The sequence below is a fragment of the Carassius auratus genome, chromosome 26 (assembly GCF_003368295.1).
Source record: "Carassius auratus strain Wakin chromosome 26, ASM336829v1, whole genome shotgun sequence".
Lineage (NCBI taxonomy): Eukaryota > Metazoa > Chordata > Actinopteri > Cypriniformes > Cyprinidae > Carassius > Carassius auratus.
The window spans coordinates 7143983-7167263 of NC_039268.1; the positions used below are offsets into that span (position 1 = coordinate 7143983).

Sequence of the window (23281 nt, forward strand, 5' to 3'; positions counted from 1 at the left end):
ATCTCACCCTTTGTTTCTGTTTCTCCTCATACAGCTGGTGTATGCTGGGTGCCCCTCCCCCACCATTTGAACAAACCAATAAGAGGGCCTATTGGTGGAGAAACCCCCACACCTCCCTACCCCCATCCCCATCCCCCTATCTATCACTCCCCCATATTTCCTTACAAAGCAGCCCCTCTTGCTGCCATCTCTCGCCCAATCTTTAAATTATCATTACAGAACACGCCTACTATAGGTGTAGTATCTTTTCAATGTGTGTATCAACGTAACCGGGAAATATCTTACGCTTTACAAATAAAGAGGTAATAGGACAGACATAAAACGCTTTCTGGGAAGCATATGACTCACATGTGAGTGTGTTTTTAAAAGAAAGTGAGATAAAAAAAAAAAAAAAAACTATGTGTCAAGGTGCGATTTTAAAAATGGGACTCACACACCCACATACACACTCACCACAGCCCCTATGTGACTCATTAAAGATTACTTGAAGAAAAATGCATGAAAACAAAGATTAAAAAGCAGCCCCCCCCCTCTTTAAATTATATAGAACACTTTGAGATAAATTTGATACTTAAAACCAAATTACATGTATCCAAGACTAAGAGAAGTTAATCTAGAATCATGTTTCTTAAACGTAAACAACATACTCTAGTCGGTTTCTTAAAATCCTTGTTTTATCTTGGTCGACTTAAATGTCCACACTATTGCTACTGAGGCGTGATCGGCTTTAAATGTCCAACAAGCCCTTAGAGAACGGACCGTGTTAACAACTACAGGCGAACCAATTCAAACGTTTAAATGCATCGAAAAAGTGCAGGGGATATTTAAGTGAATGGAGGCAGTTTACACGAGTTGTCAAGATAAATTGGAGAAGCATCTAACATTTGTAAATTATTCACGCGTTTCCCCTTCAGCGGCGCATCTCTCTGGTTTGCATTCCCTTCAGTGCACCAACCAGACCAGAGCAATAGAAACACGATAGCAGCCAGAGGGGTAGGGCCTATTCAATAATAATAATGAACATATTGATTTTACTCATAAGTTATACAGATAAAGGAATAACAATTTTATAACTTTATTTTTTATTTTAAATGTATGCCATTAAAGACTGATAGCACAAAAAAACACAAGATAAACAGTTAAGGACATAAATAATAATAATAATATATATAGAGTAAAAAAGCAAACCAACTAAGTGAAAGTGCTAAAAATAAAAATAGATGGTAATTATTTGATTTGCAGCATTCCTCTTTACATCATTAATCAGGCACTAATAAGAAGGCTTAATTTAGATACAATAGAAATACGGGGAATAACGGAGAAATACATTATTATTTGCTGTTTGAATCTTAGGTTGCAATGTAAGTAAAAAAAATTGTAGAAATGGCAAAGATTTACCAGTTGATTTTTTTCATTGTTTTGCCGAAGGATTTAACTTATTAGATAAGAGCGAACTGTGAAGTGGGGCTCATATATGTATAATTTTTAGACTGAGATATTTAAGTGCAACTCTTTTTCTTCTTTATTACTCGGGTGCGTGGATGCCTGACGGTGGCTCTGTGCTCGACTGCTCTGGCCTGCTGTGCTGGAGCTGTGAAATCGCGCTGATGGTCTGTCACATTATTTCTCACTGACACCGTCTGAGCGCAGGAGCACCACGCCAAAAGATCAGCTCCAAAACACTTTAAAACACACAGCACCGCTCAGCTCCGGGTGAGTTCCCCTTTTTATTCCATTTTTAATATATACACGCGTTTCTTTGAGTGGGAGGAGTGGGGGAAACAGCTTTTTTTCGCCGTTTTTCCACTGATGTAAATATAATTAGGGACTTCGGAAAGCTTCGGCTCTCACTGTTCGCCAACAAAACACAGTTTTGAAAATATAAGGTTAACTGTTTGTCATAACCCAGGCAGATCCATTAGCGACGAGCGGCCTGTTCTGGACATGTGGCCCTGGGGTTTTAAAGGACGACCAGGGCTTTATTTGTGGTAGTTTTGTGAGACTAAAGGCAGATGGTGGACTAAAGCCAGCGCGACATTCACTGCTAACACGCGCTAACACATCTCCATGGTTCCTCTCTAAAGGTGATTTTAAACCCGTTAAACTCTGTCCGGAGAAGTAAGGTGTGTTTTTATAGAGCGTATCTCTGGGTTAGGTGTTTTAGAAGAGCTGTAGAGAGACAATATTAGAGGTATTTGTGTGTTTTTGTGTAGCTGGGAGCTAACGCTAGCGGTTCACGGAAGTGTGTGATAACCAGCTGCTCTCTCCTATTTATGTACTTTATTTATTAACTGTATTCATCATAAACACAACGCACGTGCGTGCGGTGTTGTTTAGCGCATCGCAGCTAGTTTTGTGTCGTTTTTATTTCCTCTTTGATGTGAGTTGTCTTAGGCTCGCAAGTTTGCCGTTTAAAACGTTTTTTAAATGCTTTACATATCAATGAAGGCGCAACTAAGGTTTTGATTTAATAATTTAATAATAGTTTTGTATGTAGTAAGTAGGACGGGCCTTGAAGTTATTAAAACAAAACGGGAATTGAAACCTCGTAAACTCGTCTATATAGCAGTTTTAATTTCAACTTATTGCATCGTCCCACTTTACTATAAATAGTGATGTTTTTTAAAAAGGCTAGTACATGTAAATTATTTCTTAAAGTTAAAGCGAATTAAATAATTTACAGTTTACATTTTATTGTACTTTTTATTTTTTTAAAGCAGTATTGTTTATATATATATATATATATATAGATTTATAGTATATAGTATTGTCACTGTTTTTTACACTTAAGTTCTGCCAACCACAGCTATCAGATTTTAATTTAAATGTAAAATTTTTCACATTGAATGAGTTTTTGGTTCTAAACGCTTTAATATACTAGCAACTCTCTGGTGTTTTAGAGTGTTTCAAAGTCTTTTTATTTTTGTAAATGTTTTAATAACCTGAGCTGTGTATTTGAATGGTGCCTATTGTTTGTAAGCATTTTAATGAGCGAGGTTTTTTTTTTTTTTTAAACAGTGTTTTTAATCTGTGAGTGTTTTCTGGCGTGGAATTGGAGAGGAGGAAGCGAGAGAGGTGGAATCATATAAGCCGAAAGGAAATGCCAATCGCTACTACTGGTCATTCAGCGTCTCGAGAGCCCCGCGTCTGTTCCCCGGACCCTGTCCCCAAGCGTGCTGATTTATGCGAGGGCGCAGGGGCCCAGCCAACAGAATACGGGGGTTCGGAGGGGGGCCACAGCCTAGGCAACACTAGATTCTCTGGAGCACTTGAGAGCTCTTCTGCGGCTTCTCATTCACCTCCCTCTTCCCCTTTCCTCCACCACCACCACCATCATCATCATCATCATCATCACCCCCATCCAGTGACTATGGAGCCCCCCAGGACTCGATCACGCTCGCGGTCTGGATATTACCACGGTGGATTATCTAACTCGAACAGTAATGCTGGGAGTGGTGGCGGTGCACTAAGTCCAGCTGGAGGACTAAGCCACCACCACCACCAACAGCAGCTCGGAGCTGCTCATGGACACACGGAAAACCTGCGCCCGCCCGGGAACATGCTTTCCCCAGGCGCCCACAGATACACGGGGCCTGGAACGCACAGAAACTCCGGAGCAGGTAATACAGCCTTAAGTCACCAGTCTTATTTTGGTTCATGGGTCTAATTTGGAGGTGTAAAGACTTTTCTTACTATAAAAGCAAGAATTTTCATACTGTTTTGAGATTTCATGTTGTCCCATATTTGGCTGAAGCATGGTCTGTGTTTTCACAACATCTGACAAGATAAAGGGCAAAGACCGTTACAGGCTCTTCCCCATACATTTATTAACGTTTGCTGCATTTAATGTTATTTAGAACAGTGTTGGACTGATTGAACATTGTATTTGTGGAGTATTCAATCAGAATGTAGTCACAGATATTAGCCAACTCATGTATTATAAATATTACTTATTTAGTTATTTACTTGTAAGTTAGTATTTTGATCCGAAATGGATCTCCTTTACATTTAAATACTGTAATGAAGTCCGGCTGAGCATCTCCTACTGAAAGTGAAGGTTCAAAGTGATTCACAGGCTTCATGTGAGGGCAGATTTCTTCATAAATGGACTTAAAGCTTTGTCAGCAGGTGTAACCAGACAAACTTTGTGCCATCAAGGGTCATGATATGGCAGTTCTCCTGAAAACAGGTTTAATTTCTTCATTAATGTTGATTTAAGCACCACACCAAGCATTCTTATTGACTATTAAGATAAGTTTATACTTCTATTTCTCCGGTCTACTCTGTTTCTGCAGAGCTTTCAAAGTAAACCCAACCATGGATGAGTTTGACACATGCATAGCACCTATTGGACTCTGAAGAGACCATTGTTCTGTCTCATCAATCACCTCGTGGATGCACATTTGTAAGCGGGTGAAAATTAGGTTGTGCAGACCCTTGTGGGACAAAGGGTGACTGAAGTATACACTGGGCTTAAGCAGCAGATTTGACAAGATGCTGTTTTGTATGTAATGTATATGTGCAATTGGACAGACTTGAATTCTTACACAAGTTGCGACTATTGTCCACTGTTTTGGATGCTTGTTGTTATTCGCTGGGCCAAAATAGCACAGTGCTTACCCCCACAGTATGGGACAATTGTTCCCACTGACTTTAGGGTTTAAGTTAATAATTGACCCGATCACACCGTCTGTCTAACGGCGTCACATCGCGTTACGGTTTCTGTATAGCTGAATGGAAATTCCAAAAAATAAAGTGTTCAAGCCTCTGGCATCCTTATTTCCTGCCACATGATGGGCTTAATCAACCACAGCACTTTTAGCCATAGACAACAAGCTGGCGGGACCAAATGCACATGCGCCCATGTGTTCACGCACCTAGAGTCAATGCAGCCACTGCTCGTATATATTGTCACAAGACGGGAGCAAGTTAACACATGTAAAATATAAAAATTGAAGAAATTTTTTTGTGCAGGATCTGAATGATTATGCATGAATGTGTGAAGGAAGTGGATTATAATATCTCAGGTGTTGTGCTTTAAGCTCAGGTGTGTTTGCCTACTGGCAGTTGCTTTTTGTGGCAGAGCTGCACAACACACACACACACTTTACTAAAAAGCCTAGACTGGAAATACCTGTCTGATGCAGTGAGCGTCAAGCAACCTGCTTTGCCTGCCTGCTGCTACCACTGCACCTACTAGACTAGTGTGTGTGTGTAAGAGAGAGCTTTGTTGGGGCCATTTGTCATTGAGCAAGTCTTTGCTCTCTTTCTTTCCTATGATTTGTCCTCCTGATATGCATCTAGGTGTGAGCAAGTGATATTGACTGGATGGATAATCAGAGGTACTTTACCTGAGAGTGTGTGTGATATTGACTAGTGGGATATACAGTAGCAGTGTATGTGTGTGATATTGACTGAGATCAGATAGGCCGCTTTGATAATGAGAAGCTCGGCACACTGAAATCCCCTGAGTTCAACACCATCTGCTCTCAATACAGAAGCGCTCCCTCTCTTTGCCTTTCCCGCTCTCATTCCTCATCCCTTTATCTCTTTTGTCCACCCGATCCCCCTTTCATTTTCTCACACTGACTTTCCCTGTCCATTTACCCTCCTGCACATTTCATTCTCTCATCGAACTCCTATTTGCCTGTAAACGCACATGTATGCATAGAGGGAGGAGCTGTGTTAGACCTCCTGAGGCCTATTCTGCTGAAGGTGTTCGGTAGTATTCTCAGCGTTGAGAGGAGAGGGAGAAAAGGGGCTATTAGGTCCCATAAAATCAATAGAGAAACCGATTTCTGGTGGGCTTGTGTGCATGCAGCCTCTCTGTCGGTGTCTGAGCATGCACTCGTGTGTGTGTGTGTGTGTGTGTGCGTGCATGTGGACAGTTCAAGATCATTTGAAGGGTGTAGAATCTCCCCTGGGGCTGGTCCAGACCAAGCTTAGTTCTGCTGACACTTAACAGAAATGTAGAGAGAGTATGTTAGAGGTGACCAAATGGATTAAGGATTTAAAACTGTTCTTACCATCTCTTCCGATCGAAATTGAATGTGTCCTATTTTCTAATGATGAAGAGCATTCACAGACAGTTTGGTTTCGACAGTATTGACTGTCTTTTTGATTTTGGTTAATTTAAATAGGATGTCTGTTTAAGGCCTAAAAGGGGATTTTTGCAGCAATGCCATAAAAGAACCAAAGTTACCAAAAGAGCCTTTCAGTGCAGAGTTCCTAAGAGAACCACTTTATTTTACTTGGTGTGAAGAACATTTTTACAGTCTAAATAATGACACTTTAATTCTGTAGTAACTTATTTTTGATGGAAGACTTTTTATTTAAACCTTTTTAATGATTTGGTTAAATTGTTTCACAAACTGATTCTATAAATTACACAAACGGAAGGAAGAATCTGAAAAGTTTAGGGATGCAACGAAATTTCGGCCACCGAAAATTTTCGGCCGAAAATGGCTTTTTCGGTTTTCGGCCGATATACTTTTATCACCGAAACAACACGGCCGAAATGTTGTGATGACGCAAACAGAAACCGCGACCTGCACGTGCACCTGCATCTGCATAGCAAAGACCACGAGCTCCACGCGACATTTACTTAACACCAGTGAGAACATTCTCTCTCTTCGTATTCCTTTATTCGCAGCACTAAAACGTCTCCTAACAAAGAGATTAAGACGGACCACGAAGTAAAAACAAAGAAAAGTACAGTCTTATAGAGTCTGTTAGCACACGTCTCACTGAGATCTTTTCGGATCCTCTGCACTTCATCGCGAATGTGCTTGATCCGCGTTATAATGACCATTACTTGGATGCGGAAATAAGGCAGCGCGCACGAGAAATGATCCAGGCCGCGCTGGATGCGGAGAACCCGCGTGGAGACGGAGAAGCGCCAAGCGCAGGAGACAGATCAGAGCGCAGAAAAAAAGACTGGTCTCTGCACCAGATGAGTGGCATGCACCATCGTTGTCTGATATGTTCAGTGGAGTTCTGCAAGAAAGTTCCTCAAATAATAATAATGCATTGTTGCAATGTGATTAATAAATATTTACATCATTTGTAATTATGTATTTTTATGGGTTTTTTTTTTAATAAGTTATGTAATTGTAATTATCTTTGAAACTTTAATATTAATTTATGCAATTGCAATGTCTTAATTTTAGTAAAGTTAGTACACGGTCATAGCAATAAATGCAATGGTACTAATAATTGGCATAATTTATTTCGGTGTTTCGGTTTCGGTTTTCGGCCTTGGTTTTCTCTTTTTCGGTTTTCGGTTTCGGCCAAGAATTTTCATTTCGGTGCATCCCTAGAAAAGTTTGATGTGAGGAGGCAGCGTCATAACACACCATTTGCCTCAATCTTTTTAAGCAGGTGAGAAAATTAATCCAACTAACCAGGCTAGGTGTGAAAATATTTGTGAGTTGAACCTCTGCATTATGCCAATTGCTACACAATCATCTTTGCTAATAGATGACGGTCTTTGAAGTGATGATTCAAATGAATCTTAATTATTTCTAATTAAATCAGTTTGTTACAGTAAATCAGTGTGTAGAGGGTTTGAATGGACTGCAAGTTGTTCTTTTTATTTATGTTAGGGTTTTTATTGTAGATTTTGTCATTCGTTTTCATTTAATTGCTATCCTGTAGTGTCTGTATCCCAACTATTGATGTTTGTATTGGTCATGAGAATTCGCCAGTAGGGCTGTAAAGCTGGAGAGAGTTTCACAGTGTTTTAGAGCTAGACATTATCTTAGTGTCTCAACTCCTGCTAATTTAAAGGACACACTTGAAATGGTCGAGCCTTGTTTATCCGGCTTCATGACTCTCGTTTAAGGATGGGCAAGCTTGTATTATAAAGGCCCAGCTGGTCCCCAGAGCTAGCGTGGGTTGTTTTGTGAGTCCATTCCCGGGTTTATTTAGCATCTATTTTAACTCGCTCCGCTCTGAGACACTTGGGCCCGAATCAGAACATTGCAGAACTCCACTTAACATGAAGACAACTGTTGCTGCGTGCTTTAAAATCAAGCCGGTGATCCTAAAGGACTCCTCAGTTTTCACCTTGAGTAGGTCTGTGTCTCATGCGCACACACATACGCTCAACGGGCTGTTCAGCAGGCAAGGTGCAGCGCAGGAGATGAGCGCTGGGCTTTGTAGTGTCAGTAAGCTGTTTTAATTGGACTGCGCTCCTGATCATTATTTAAACCAGTAGCGCAGTTTGAGCATTACCACAAGCCCTCATCCCTAGCTCTCAATAAACCATTCAGAAAGCACGGCCGTTTCCTTTCAGCCCAGGAACAGAGGAACAGGGACGAGTGTTAAAAGGAAGGCTGGAGGTTTTCTCCTCTACTGCACTGACCTGGCACCATCTTCACAGAGAAGTAAGAGCAGACAAAAAAAGCAGAACAGACGCTCCGAAGTGCTTACAGGTGCCAGGTGTGTTGAAAGAGAAAAGGATGAAGGTGGAGAAAGGGAGAGGATGGGTTTGTGGTTGAAATAAATCACATGATCGAATACTGTAAACTTTATTTTTTACTTTAATTTATGACATTATAGATGGGAGTCTATATACACACACGATGTCCTCACCACAGCAGTAAGAAGAAACACGTTTTATCACTCCTATGAAATATGGGTGTGAATTCAGCTGGAATTTGGCTGGATTTGTGCCGTGCAGACAGCCAGCTGTCAGAAAGCCAAGCGTTTTGTATGCGAGTAAGTGTGTGAGAGCATTCACTTGTTTTCCCGCAGTCTAAACTCAACCAGACTGGTCCTAAATGCTGATTGGTCAAGGATTCCAGTTGCATGAAAATTCATTAATGTCTGTTATGATACAGAATATGTGCTTGTTGCCGAGTTGACATGTCAAGGACTGTATCATTTTGCAGAAATATGGCACTAATTGAATTTTCAAAATGCTAATTTAAAGAATATTTATGTGCTTTTTATTTTTTTATGGTAAGCATTTTGTAGAAAACAATAAGCTGCAATAAAGTATTTTGTTGGAAATTATTACAAATAAACGCAAAATGCAGCATGTACACAAATAATCTAACAAAGTTGTCCTGAACTTTTTATTTGTACTTATTGCTCACATATTTCACGATGTCAAGGTTTGGTCTGTTACAGTTTGATGCAAAGTCATTCAAAAGCATAGTCAATGGAATAAACATTTTCTTTTAAATATTGTTGAAAAGTTTTTTTGTTTGTTTTTGAAAAACTTTTTTTACTTGATTAGAAATATAATGAAAATTGCGAAGTAGTTTTAAAATGTTTAAAATGTATTGTTGTATCGTCAAAGCAGCTTAGTCTTCGTGTCACATGATCCTTCAGAAATCATGCTACTTAATATTTTTGTTGAATCAACAGTTTTAAGAAAGTCCAAAAGAACATCATTATTTAAAATAGAATCTTTTGCTGCCACTTTTGATCAATTTGATGGATACTTGCTGGATAATAATATTCATTTCTTAAAAAAAAAAAAAAAGCACTCACTGACCCCAAACCCCAAACAGCAGTGTATAGCTAATAGGACTAAAGGGATGCTTGGCACAAACTTAAAAATGTTCACAGCTGTCACTTCACTGCCAACAATGCCCTTCAGCAGTGACAATATTAATAATATAGCACATTCTCTTGCTTGAATGAATACTACTGCTGTCCATTCATGCAATCAATAGTGTCTCAGGCATTGAACCACAGATGGACATGGAGTTGTGTTTTCCTGATCAGATGGTTATGAGTAAGATGGATGACTGCCTCGATCTCATCCATGTAGGTGGCGGTCAGGGCCGTAACGCTCTCATACACACACATACTGAGTTACTGTGTCTGAAAAACTTACTCTCACACTACATTTTCATAACAAAAGAGTCTGTTTGTTTTGGCTGCTTTTGTCCGTCTCCAGGCAACCTCTCCAACAGTTCCGGTTTTAGGGCTTTACTCGCCACTTTGTATCTGGATGTGAGTATCGACCAGTAGGCCTGTGTTAACTGAGCGGTCAGCAAACCTACAGTCCGTTATATGCTAGAGATCTGAATCTGAAGGTATTCAGTGGTCTCTGGTTTCAACTTCACATTCCTATTCTTTCAGAAATGTGTTTAATGAAATTGTTTGTGGATAAGAACAGTAATTTAAAAAGAGTCTCAATGACCTCAGTTAGGTCTTATTTTAATTCTCAGTAGTTGTTTTTTTTTACTTTTGGAATTTCTTTGTGTGTGTGTGTGGAATATTTTTACTACACTTTTTTTTTTTTTTTTTTTTTTTTTTTTTTTTTTAATTTTGGAAATTGTCAAATTGGAGAAAAGTTCAATAATTTTAAGTTAACGCTTCCCTTATTTGAATCATGATACTGATGGCGTGTTGTCCTAAACTGAACATTACTGAAGTTTGCTAATGATCGACCAGAGTTTCCTCTTAAGCAGCATATTCTTATGGTCAGTTGATGCTAATTAACTGCAGTTTAATTATTAGTTTTTTGTGCACCCAATTTACTCTCTTTGGTTATGAAGGTTTCTTCAAGGCTTTGAGACTTTAGCCCCTTTCACACTGCACGTCGGACCCGGCAAATTGCCGGAACATTGCCGGGTCGCCTTCTGTGTGAAAGCAACCACGTCCCGGGATTGATTCCCGCATTGAACCCGGGTCAGGGGCCTAGTAACATTGCCTGGTTCAACCCGGGATGAGCACTGTGTGAACAAAAGCCAGATCTAATGCCGTATCGAAGTGATGACGCGCGTGATCACGCAATTCTTTTACCGGCAGTTTTGAAGGAAGATCAACGTTCGCGACAAAAACACATGTGCGAACTGTAATGAAGCAGAGATCAGTTAGTTCCTCACTTTCCGCGCTGACGCCGAGATCGTTCGCTTGCTTCAGTGAAAGTATAACGTGCCCAATGTTTTCGACTCGTACATTACACATCACGCCCTGATGTCACGTGTCATTACGGGATCTTTACGGGTTGTGTGTGAAAGCACGCACATATCCCGGGTAATCACTGGCAGTGTGAAAGTGCAAAATCTAGCGACCCGGTAACAAGTTTTTCAAAAGCGAAGTAACCTCAGATGTCCAAATGTTGCACAGTATATGTTTTAGCATATAAATAAAGTCAAACCCAACTCTTGATTCAATGTCATTACTGAATAGGTGCGAAAAAAGAATCAACTTCATGCTCAATTTTCCCAGTGTTTATCAAAGCTGAATCCACTCCGGAGGAGCAAATGGCATTGTGGTTCACTCCATTCCTGTGTCTGTCTTCATGAGGGCTCCATCCTGTGCTCCGATCTTTGTGTTTGTTGGAGACCAAAGCATAAGTGTGGCTTTCCTCAAACCGCATTGACCTCTCGTCTCTGTGTAAATCTCACATCTGACATCAGACTTCACAAAGACCAATCTCAACTTTAGTCCCAGCCCAGCGTCACTCTGTAGAGCCCATTACTGTAAATGGGATTTGAGCCTGACGGTAGGGTTGAATTTGCTAGATGCTATCTCTGTCCAGGTTAACCGAGAGGCTTGGTGCAGAGGATCTGATTGGGGCGTATAAAAGCAGTTTTGTCAATGTCAGACAAGCTACAGTCTTCTCTGTATGCACATCTGAAGAAGAGAAACACTGGAAAGAGACCGACCAAAGCAAAGCATGTTTAAGTGGCCTGTGGAAGATTTGAGGTCGAGAGAGGTAGACTACATAGTAAGAGCGAAAGAGAGGGAGTGGATGTGTGCGTCTTTCTGGCATTCCTTCCTTTGTGTGTTGGAGAAGTGAGAGGGGTGAGAGGGAAAGCTGAACCAGGCTGAGAAACATTAGCCAAATCTTTCTCTCCTTCTGTTCTGTCACACTCTTGAACTCGCTCATTTAAACTCCTCTTACTTCCTTTCTCGTTTTCTCTCGCTTGCTCTGTTGGCTCAACTTTTCCGACTCTGACCTTCCTTTCTTTTTCTGTGAGTTTTAAGAATGGTGTGTTGTGTAGCTATCCATCTGTCCCTTTCCTCATGATGATGATGATAACATTTTATTATTCACTGTAAAAATATTGCAGTGTTTGCATGTCATGGTATAATAGATTGCTTCTGGTTTTTTGACCTACAACTGATTTAATAAAGGTAAAAAAAAAAAAAAAAAAACGACTTAGAATACAAATAAACTGAATACTGAAAATATTAAATGGTTTAAACCTAAATATAAATATTAAAATGGTAAACTGTTTCTACCAGTGCAGTATAACAAATAATTTTCCTAATTTATAAACTTAACAACTGATATTAAAAGTAATAAGGCAACATTAGTGCTATCAGCCTTTCTCTCTCTCGCTGTTATTTAATTAACTATGGTCTGTTCATCCTCCTTTTTAAATTCATAATGCAAAGTGCTTCAGCAGAAGAACGTGTGTGTGAGCATGAATGTCAGTGTTTTCTGGAGGTTAATGTCAATGCTCAATTTGAGTTGGCAGAGGTTTTTGTTGTTGTCCCCATAATGTGGAGAAGGCTATGCCGGTTTTCATAGTGTGTTGGGGGAGAGCAAGAGAGGACCCTGGAATCATGTGACCGACGCTAACGATGGATAGATAGGGCTCAGGCAGGAGGGAAGGATGGAGCAGGAATGGACAGATAAAGCTGATACACTCTGAAGCTCAGAGAAAAATCAATAGTAGCCGAGAGGGGAAGCCTCAGTCCCGTCTTTCTCCCCCTCTATCTCCATTTTCCCTGGATCTTTTTCCTTCTCATAACATCAGTCAGGACCCCTTTCGTCTGCCCCTTCCCCCACAGTGACACCAGGGTCTCCTCTTTCCTCTTTTAGATGGTTTGTGGAGAAATTGGGTCCAGAATGAATGCTCTGTGAGCACCATATTCAAGTAAAAATTGTCTTTGCCAAATAAATAAACCATGGCCATCTGCTGATTAAGTTGAACTGCAAGCCTAATCCTTTGACCTTCGCTGATGACCGTCACATGCGTGATTCAAACTGAAAGGTGTGTAATCAAACTGAACAAAGTGTTTGTCATTATTGAATTTACAATGTATATATTTGTTGTTTTTTCTTAACTGTTGTGACTGGTGGAGATTTGTCAATTACCTTTTGTTTGATTTATTGCTGTTTTACTCCGTATTAGTCAGAGGTGTGTTGCTCTCTTCACTGATTTAATAACGTCCTTTTAAAAATGAATAAATGACTCTCTCAGTCCCGGCCAGTGTCCCTCTGTCTTGTGCTAAGCGGGTCTTGCTTGCGGTTCTATTCAAGGTTTATTCCCTTTCCCTCTGTGGGCCTCTTTCTCTTCCTCTCTCCCTCCTTCCCCTTCATGCCTCCCCCTCGGTTATCATTGCAAAAAGTGTGTGTATTGCTCATTTGATGTCATGTATCCCTTCTATGCTTAATTTGTCACTGAAATTGTGCACGGCAAATGCATCATGCTGGTGAATTATGATGGAAAATTACGAATGATTATGACTAGCATCGTCCTTATCAGCCCAGTTTTATTTAGCAAACTTCTGTATCAGGGCTTAACATTTTCAAGAGCCAGCACAAAATGCGTTAACAATGTATTATATTAGCAAAAAATAATAATAATAATTATTAATAATTTATTATAATTTATATAATAATTTATTATTATAATTTATTAATAATTATATATATTAATAAAAATATATATATGTGTATATGTGTGTGTATATGTATGTATGTGTTTACAAAATAAGTTGCAAAAATGCTACTTGCTGGAAATTTAAATATTAATTTTAATATATTCATAAACACTCTTGGTGGAAAAAACCTGGGTAAGTATTTGGGGAAAAAAATATTGTTTATTTTATAAAATTATTTAGTTATTGTTTTAGACTATTGTTGTAAGTAATTGTTTCCGAAATCGTCTATTAATGCTGCAATTTAATGTCCACTTTTCAAAATCCAGGTAATTCCCAATGGATAAATTGAGTCCTGAAATGATCTTTTCCACTTCAAAAGTAAAATGGGTTTGCGAGGGCTGTTTCATGCTGACCTGAATGCTTGATTTAAATTTTTTGTATGGGCCTTGAGTTTCACGTGGGAGACCACTAAGAGATGCTGTGCTATAAACGCTGTAAACTGCTCACATTTGAATGATTTGAATTGAATTAAGACACATTTTCATGCTCTTTTTCAGACATTTATGTGCCTATGGCAACCTCTGGCATGACTACACAGGGTTGTAAATATTGAGAAACTGAAATAATCCATACTACGCAAGAAATTTGTTAGTCTGTCAGATATTTTAAAACGTTTCCGTCAGTGGAAGCATGATTCTGTCAGTGTGAAAATACACCTTGAGGAAAGCCCTCTCTAGTTGATGAGACGCCTCGCTCTGGTAGACTGAAGTTTAGTCACAAACTGGACACACTGAGGATAAAAATGAGGCTGATTTCTGTTCTTGGTGCTTTTTTTGTTAACACACAGTTTGATTTATTGAAGTTACAACTGCATTAAGAATAAGCCGCGTTTTAAAAATGCCCCTTTTTTGTGTGTTTCTTTCAGTCTTGTTTGAGTGATACTTGTGCGCTGTCTACATCCTCCTCGTACCCGGGTTCATCTCTCTGTCGCTCCCTCTCTCCCCAATATCTCCGAGTTCTCAGTCGCTCTGTCATTGAGAGAAAAGAGACTAAAAGAACTCACGGTGACAGAAAAATAGACGCACCAGTTCAAACAAAAAGCTTTTTAGTGGGCACTTCACACACAAGCGTCCTTGTCCTTGGAGAGTGTTTTTTTTTTGGGAGTGTTCAAGGGTAATCCGGTGCTTGTCTGATGAAACATTCACAGACACACTGGAAACACGCAAACAAACACAGACGGGCCAAAAAAATAACAAATAAATATATTACAGAGACAAAGACCCAAAGAAAACAAAAGGCTTTGGATGTGTTGTCATGAAAGCACCGTACTATAATCTAGGATTAATGTATTTATCGTCGCTCTCTCTTATGTATCTCTCCATCACAACAACAGCATGATGTCATCATCAATAGACAAACATTTACTTTAGCAACATCTAGAACACTTTCAGCGTAAGACTGACATTATAGTAAATACGGCTTATCTTTTAGAAGCGGTCATGATAATACAGGAGCTTGTACTGAAGAATTAGACTTTATAGAGATCATTTGGTGCTTATATGATAGTGATTGTGCTTACATTAACGTAATCACACACCAGGCAAGATTAAAGTAGTGCCCAGATGTCTCAACATGCTGCCGATATCCTGTAAAGCTGCAGGATCAAGAGTCTGTTTTTGGACCTGTTGAAACTGTTGACTGCCAAACATGGCATACAAGCTGTAAATAATTATGCTGTGTGACATGTTTGTAGTATTTTAGAGGCTTCAGTACTCTCGGCTGTTGAGTTAACTGTTTTTGTACCGTCTTTAGGTGCAATGGGAGGAGTATACCACTATCATTCAGAGCATGCGTGTGCTGACGCCACTGACAAGGTAAGACATTACTTCTTATAGCTTCTTATTAATGTAGACTAACAAACAGTTCTTAATTTATAATATTGACTTTTTTGCAGAGATTTAACGGTGCTGTTCAAGGCTTTGGGCTACAAATGAATTGCACATGAATGCATCGACTTTCGATTTAAATTCTAGTCTCGCTTTAAAAGTGTAATTCAGTTTGTCAGCATGTGGTTGTATGAAGTTCATCAGTAAATCCTAATTTAGTTGTTTTCTTGTTATAATGCTTTCTTTTATCCCAGCTATTGTGAAGAGAAGAATAAAGGTTGTGCTATGAACTATAGTTATAAATACGTTTAAGGCCAGTTATTAGATTGCATTTAACTTTTTTTTTTTTTTTTTCTCTGAAATTATTTTTATTCAGCATGGATGCATTCATTTATAACACTATTCATGGAAGAATCCTAAAAAATCACTGTTTCCTCAAAAATATTAAGCAGCATGTTTTATGCATAAATAATAATAAAACTGTTTTAGCGCTCCAGATTGGAATATTAGATTGATTTCTAAAGGATCATGTGACACTGAAGACTAATGGCTGCTAAAAATATATATTTTAATTAGGGCCGGGACTCGATTAAAAAAATTAATCTAATTAATTAGAGGCTTTGTAATTAATTAATCGAAATTAATCGCATATAAATATTTGATCTGAGAAAAGTGTGAAGTCATTTTTTTTTCACATGGATTTAAAGTATACCACTGAATAATGATTGAATACATAAGCTTAAGCAACAAAATATTGTTTATTTTTGTTCAACCAAGTCTAGCAGACCAGTGCAATTTTTGCCATGAAGTGTAGCAATAGCATATTTAGAAACAATTTCGAAATAGTACATTTCAGAAATTCAGGAAGCTTATAGGTGCTGGAACCTTCTGTAAAGTGTTTTTTAAGTAAAACACAATACTGTCAATTACATTCAGAACATTGGAAACCCTGACTATTAGAAAACATCTCTCTGTTGCTTCAGAGGCCATAACATACTAAGTCCAACTCTCAATAACCTTGGCCAAAACAATAAAGAGTTTAACATAAACTGCCAGTTGCACCAACAAAATAATACATAGTTCAACATAAAGTGTAAAGTCCACGCTAGCTGCTATATGTTTTGCGTTGAGGTGATACTTGAGGTTCTTTCATGTGCTGCGGTGATATGCGAACGCTAGTTGGTGCTTCAGTATAATCGGTCCGCCGAAACTCATCCAGTTCCGCGGTGCAAAAATAAGTTATAAAAAATGCGGGATTTTTTTTTCTGTAACTAATTAATCTTAATTAACGCGTTATTTTTTTGTGTAATTAATTAATCTCAATTAAAGCGTTAAAGTCCCGGCCCTAATTTTAATGTTCCATAGTATTACTATTTTTGCTATATGTTTGATCAGCCTTGTGAGCATTGTGACTCCTTTCAGAAACCGAATCTTGCCAACCTCGAACGTTTAATTAGTTTAGGTAGTGTAGTTTAAAATAATACAGATGTATTATGAACAACATAAATTAATAATGAACAATTTTTATAAACTAGCAAAATAACAATTTTTTTGGTGGCACAAAACCACTTTAAGTAGTCAATTTGCTGGATTTCCTCAATGTTTAAATATATTAATTTTAACCAACATCTACATTTACATTGGGAAATGTGGTGTTCTGACATTGCTGGCCTTTAAAAATCAAGAGCGAGAGGGAGGGAAGCCAAAAAACAAAAGGCAGTTCCTGCCCAGTTTTACTCCACTGTGTTTACAGTCAAAGGGAGAAGGAAGAGGGCTAGCTGACTGCAGCTCTGTGATTGGCTGAAACGTCCTCTGGGGATGGACCTGTCCCTGTGAGGGAGGGCAAGAGGGAGGGGGTGGAATGCAAGCAGGCGGCAGGAGAGGAAGAAGGGATGATGGGATAGAGAGAGAGATGGGGGGGGGGGAGCATGGAGTGGGGGCACTAATGATTTCACCTCCAGCTGTGGGACATGGAGAGAGGGGAACAGTGGCAGAGAAATGGATGGCTGTCGAAATGAAGGGAGTGGAAAAAGACCGGTGGGGCTGTATTGGTGCAAGCGAGAGACTGAGTTATGGCCCGAATGAGACTAGGGGAATTTAGTCTGTACTTCTGAAAGGATTTTGAACCATAAAAATGCTTTTGCTGCTCTTACTGGCAGAAAAGAAACCAGGCCAACAACCCTTACCATTTCCTGTTTTTGACAAATGTGTATGTGAGGGAGAGACATCACACACACACAGAGAGAACAGAAGTGTGTTTGGGCCTGTGGGTAACTGCCTCTCATCATGTGTATGCTGACTGTTCAGAACTAAACAAAGCATATTTGGGATATGTGGAGCCGTTTTGAAAGCTATGTGCTCGCTGCTGGCCGTCCATGTGAACAGCAGAATGGGACATGTTGGCTCTTGGGAGGTCCTGAATATAGATCGCTGAAACTGAGATGTGTGTCCATTCCTAGGCCTCCGCACAGGCAGAAACAAGCTCTCGATGGTTTAGAATGTAGAGGCGGGCTCAAATGGGTTTGCCTGTCAGAGGGAGGAGAAATGAAAGGCTGGAAAATAATGAGACGGAGGAGGAGACGGGGGGACCCGCTTATTCGGAGCACTTTTATAAAGTCCCAGCGTTTGAAGAGCAGTCACCCAGCGCAAGGACTCTATAGACTCAGCCTATTAAATATTAAAGTATTACACTGAAACAGAAGCACATTGTGTATTCTCACATCAAAGCGGTGCTTTGGTTGTGAGGATGAGGAATCTCCTGCTGATCGTTGTTTTGGAAGGTTGGAAAATGTGGCATCTCATGATGTCAGTTCCTAGCAAGTTGTGCAAGTATGGTACTGTTAATATTTCCACTCCATATGCCTTCATTTTCAGATCATGTAAAAAAAAAAAAAAAAAAAATTGACTGTTATGACTGGTTTTGTGGTCCAGGGTCACATATTTCTTTATTTCTTACACCGTGTGTGCAAAACACTTTACAAAGATGTCATAGCTAAACAGTGAGGGTACATGGTACAGAACAAGAGGGAAAGAAAAAAGAAAACTGCCAAATTCCTTATTTAGGTTAGTAATTAAGATATATATATTAGCGGGACATTTTTTAGAACTTTTTTTTTTTTTTTTTTATTGGACATTGAGAATTAACAGTTAAACATTTTATTAGCCAGCTAACAGAACTGCTGATTCAGGTGTGTGAACCATTACAAGTATATATGCATGAAAGCATTTTTATTTTTATTTTTGTAGTCGAATTTGCGTCGTAGTTCTTTGACTAAAAACGTTGTATTCAGGTGGGTATAGTGTAGCGGTTAAAGATCTGTGCTGGTAAAAGGTTAAATCCCACAAGATTGATCCCTTGACATCTACTATTGTGCCCTTCTGCAAGGCACTTAACCCCATATATCTAAATGTACTGTTATTCACTTTGGGCAAAAGCACTAGGGACACAACAGTACCATATTATGGCGGAGTAGAAAAAACAACTTGTGGGTGGACCCTTTCTTGTTTTCTTTCACTTGCACAAGTTGATGGTCCACTTGCTCAACTGCAGCTTCACGAATTGACATTGAATTGATGCTGTGATCCGAGAGAAACAAAACAAATTGTCCTCTATTACTTGGATTTTGTCCTCCAGAAGATTTCTGTGAAATTCTGGATGTAAATGCACTACTCTTACTCTGAAGGCTTAGCCTATGAATCTTATTTAGGTCATGCTTCTTGGTAGCCTTAAAGTATTCTGTCACGGATCCTAAGTAATATTCCCAAGGCAAACCTTCACCAATTCAAAACTGAACATTCGTTGTGTCAGTCACTTGGTTTAGTGTGTTAGCTAGATATAACCACGCTGTATTTGTTGATATAAGCTACTGTGCAGTCATATGTTCATTTCTAGTAGCTTAGTTGAGTTAACTTGCTGTTGAATTTACAAAAATGAGAATTGATATTAGAAGCAGAATCTGTAAATCCCTTATGATTCCCAGCGCTAGATATCCACAGCAGTGCTGACTGCTGTCAGATCGCATGGATCTAGTGGCTGGGTGTTCAGCACTTTGCCAAGCTGCCTCACAATAGCAGTGGTTATTCCCCAGATAGAGTGGCCCCCCAGGCAGAGAGCACTTGGTATTTGATGAGCATGTGATGGCGGGTCCTGGAGCTGTAGTTTTTAAGCTCAAACTCATGTGGCACTAAAGATCGTTTTGTGCTCCACTACAATAAATACGATTAAAATCTTGGCCCCCGAGTATGTTAAGTTTTCTCTGATCTTCTAACATGTTCAGATGCATGCATGTTGAGATTTTGTTCTCCGCACCCCTCACCCACTCATCTCCCCCAAACGCAGATGTACGGCCCCATTAATGTTTCATACTAATGGACCTGTCTGACCAGGTTTGGACCGATGTGTTTGAGTCCTGCATCTCCGTTGCTGTTTGGCTTTGTCCTGAAGGTCTTGTGTGGTCCTGTGCCTGTACTTGCATTTGTGTGTTATGTTTGTTCTTTGTGTGAACGCTTTGTAATTTGCGTATGTGTATTTACTTAGATATCGTTTGAAGACACATTTGATGACAACCTGCCATTTAAGTACATTCAACAACTTAATAAATAAATAAAAAATAATTATTTACACTAGTTGCCGAGCCAGCATTTCTAATTTTTATTTTTGTTTATCTTAATGTGCTAAACTAACTAAAACTGAAATAAAAATAAAAATATATTGTATGTAAACATTTGTCTGCATGTATACAAAAACACAAAGTAACATCAAATTTACAAAAAACAACTAAACCTAATGTAAAAAAAAAACGTTATTCAAAATAAAACTATAATAAAATAGAAACTATCAAAATAAAATAGTATCAAAATACTAACACTAGATTAAAGCCAGCTAATTGTGTTTAGTGGAAATAATAATGTTGTGTTAGGTATGACAAGGGAGGTTTATTTATATAGCACATTTCATACACAATGGTAATTCAAAGTGCTATACACGAAAGGATATAAAATTATAAAAAAATAATCACCACAATGAAAAAAGGAATTAAAAAACAAGATTTAAAATGGTTTAAAAATAGAAAATTAGTATACATTTAAATACAGTGCAGTCATTTAGGATGTAGCACAATGCTCATTCAATAAATGCACAGCTAAACCGATGAGTTTTGAGTCTAGATTTAAATGTGGCTAATGTTTTGGCACATCTGATCTCTTCTGGAAGCTGATTTCAACTGCGGCCAGCAAAATGGTTAAAAGCGGACTCCCCTTGTTTTGTGCGAACCCTTGATGTTTCTAACTGACTCGATCCTAATGATCTGAGTGCTCTGTTAGATGGCCTAACAGGTTTATATTCATTGCATATCAAAGCTTATCTGCAATGTATTTAGGTCCTAGACCATTGAGTGATTTATAAATGAATAAAAGTACTTAAAAATCAATCCTAAATCTAACTGGAAGCCAGTGTAAAGACCCGATGACTGGTTCTAGTCAGAATCCTGGCAGCAGCATTCTGGATGAGCAATATAGTCATAGTATACTCATTTTATTAGTACTCATTATAGTACTAATAATATTATAATTATAATAAAATGGTACAACTTTAAATGTTTCAATAACATGGCAAAGTAAAATGTATGACGAGTGTTCTCTTGCCTTTTTGAATTGTAATAACAGTAACATTTATATGAATGCTTTAGAATAGTTTTGGGGTGTGCGTGTGTGTGTGTGTGTGAGAGAGAGAGAATGTGTGCACATGGTAGCTGGGTTTGGATGGCTATGTATAAATGTCCTGAGGCTGTGTTCCAGGCACTGTTCATAGTTCATCATTTTCAATTCTGCACTTTCCCCTTCTGAGCCCCACCCTGCCGCCCCCTGAGGCATCACTCCTGTCCTGCCCCCATCTCTGCCTCCCATCCATCCATCCACTCCCCCTTCAGCCCCAGTTTCTCATCCTTCCCTTCACCTTCCTCTCCCCTGAAGAAACCGAAGGACTGAGGGAAGACTAGTCCGAGGTCACTCTCTGGTTTCTTTTTTGTCTGAACTCTCAAATGTTTAAACATGGTGCATATTAACAACGCAACATATATATATATATATATATATATATATATATATATATATATATATATATATGTATATATATATATATATGTACACATATATGTATGTGTGTGTGTATGTGTGTATGTGTATGTGTATGTGTGTGTGTATGTGTGTATGTGTATGTGTGTATGTATGTGTGTGTATATGTGTGTATATGTGTGTATGTGTATAATAAAAAGTGAAGGCCAGCTGTGTAATTATTGCAAGTCTTTCTTATGGAGTCTTTTCAAGTGTAGTCAGCCCACAGTGTTTGCTATAAAGTTGTCATACAGGCCGACAGTGTGACCATATGGCCATCAGAACAGGAGAGGCATTTCAACACGCTTCTAGCTTTAATATCCAATTTTAGAACAAGGCTGTTAAAACTTCCATCGCTGTGCTGAAAATGACATCTTCAACTTTCCAAAGCTCTGCTCTACTGAAACGCTGTATCTGTACATAAAATGAATTTCCCATGAAGAATTCAGAACACTGAGGGTTCTCTTATTTCCCTTTCCTTAGTGTAGTAACGCTAGAATCTAGTTAAGATTTTAGATGGCATTTGAGTATTTTATTTGTAGCATTAATGTGTTATGAATATGTACATTGTTTATTCACTATATAAAAGTTATATTTTTTTTTTGTTCATAATTTTAAATTAGGTCAAACAAAGCAAAGTTTTTGAGGTTTAATAGCATCAACACCCGTAAGACACCAAGACTCTAGTTGATCAGTAAATGAAAATGGCTGAAAAACTAAATTAGAATTTTGTACTTGAATATTACCAGAATTTGAACTCTATTTCTCTTGTGCGAGACACGAGTGCAACGGTGATAGATGTGTGAAATATGCATTCTTTTTGAACAGCTTAGTTACAGAAGATCTTCTCCACATTGATGTTCTCTTTCTCCGCAATATTTTGAATGATCAATGCAGCAGCGGTGCATCTAGTGGCTTCAGCTGGATAGGCTAATAAAAACATTATAATGCAATGACACTTACATTGTCATTGCATCTTTGTGCGCCAGTGATAAAGGCCAAAGTATACTTTGGCCACCTGCGCACCGTCATTTTTGTCATCAAGAGGGCTCGTGGACAGCCGTGCATCCCGTCCACGTGAAGGCAATTTTTTGAGACCATGCTTAAACAGCGCATGTGCGAGGTGAATGATGTGACGGAAGTGGTACTGTGTGTCGAGCTCGTCCGCCTAAACTGTGCGCAGTACAGAACTGAACGTGAAATGTGAAGTATACCTGGGCCTTTTAAGCCAGCCTCCTTAAAGGGATACTCCACCCCAAAATGATAATTTTGTGATGAATCACTTACCCCAATGTCATTCCAAATCTGTAAAAGCTTTGTCTTCGGAACACAATTTAAGATATTTTGGATGAAAACCGGGAGGCTTGTGACTGTCCCATAGATTTCCAAGTAAGTTACACTGTTAAGGTCCAGAAAAGTATGAAAGACATCTTCAGAATAGTCCATCTGCCATCAGGGGTTCAACTGTAGCGCTATGAAGTGGCGAGAATACATTTTGCATGTGAATAAAACTAAAATAATGACTTTATTCAACAATTCAACAGTCAACAGTCTCCTCAGTGTCTCTTCACATCACTCAAACTGCCTATGGGACAGTCTCACGCCTCTCGGTTTTCATCTAAAATTGTGTTCTTAAGACGAACACATGATACTATAGAAATCATTTTGATATGCTAATTTGTGTTTAATGCTTATCAATG

The 23281-nt window shown here is 38.9% G+C and overlaps 1 protein-coding gene across 1 annotated transcript in view; it reads left to right on the forward strand.

The window, feature by feature from the left end:
• The first annotated feature begins 1574 nt into the window (after positions 1–1574).
• The window catches only part of LOC113044194 (E3 ubiquitin-protein ligase RNF38-like), a 30507-nt gene continuing 8800 nt past the window's right edge, over positions 1575–23281 (forward strand). The window contains exons 1-3 of the mRNA XM_026203918.1: positions 1575–1713; positions 3019–3620; positions 15397–15458. Coding sequence (XP_026059703.1) covers positions 3101–3620; positions 15397–15458 — 582 coding nt within the window. The 5' untranslated portion in view covers positions 1575–1713; positions 3019–3100. The remainder of the gene's footprint in view (positions 1714–3018; positions 3621–15396; positions 15459–23281) is intronic.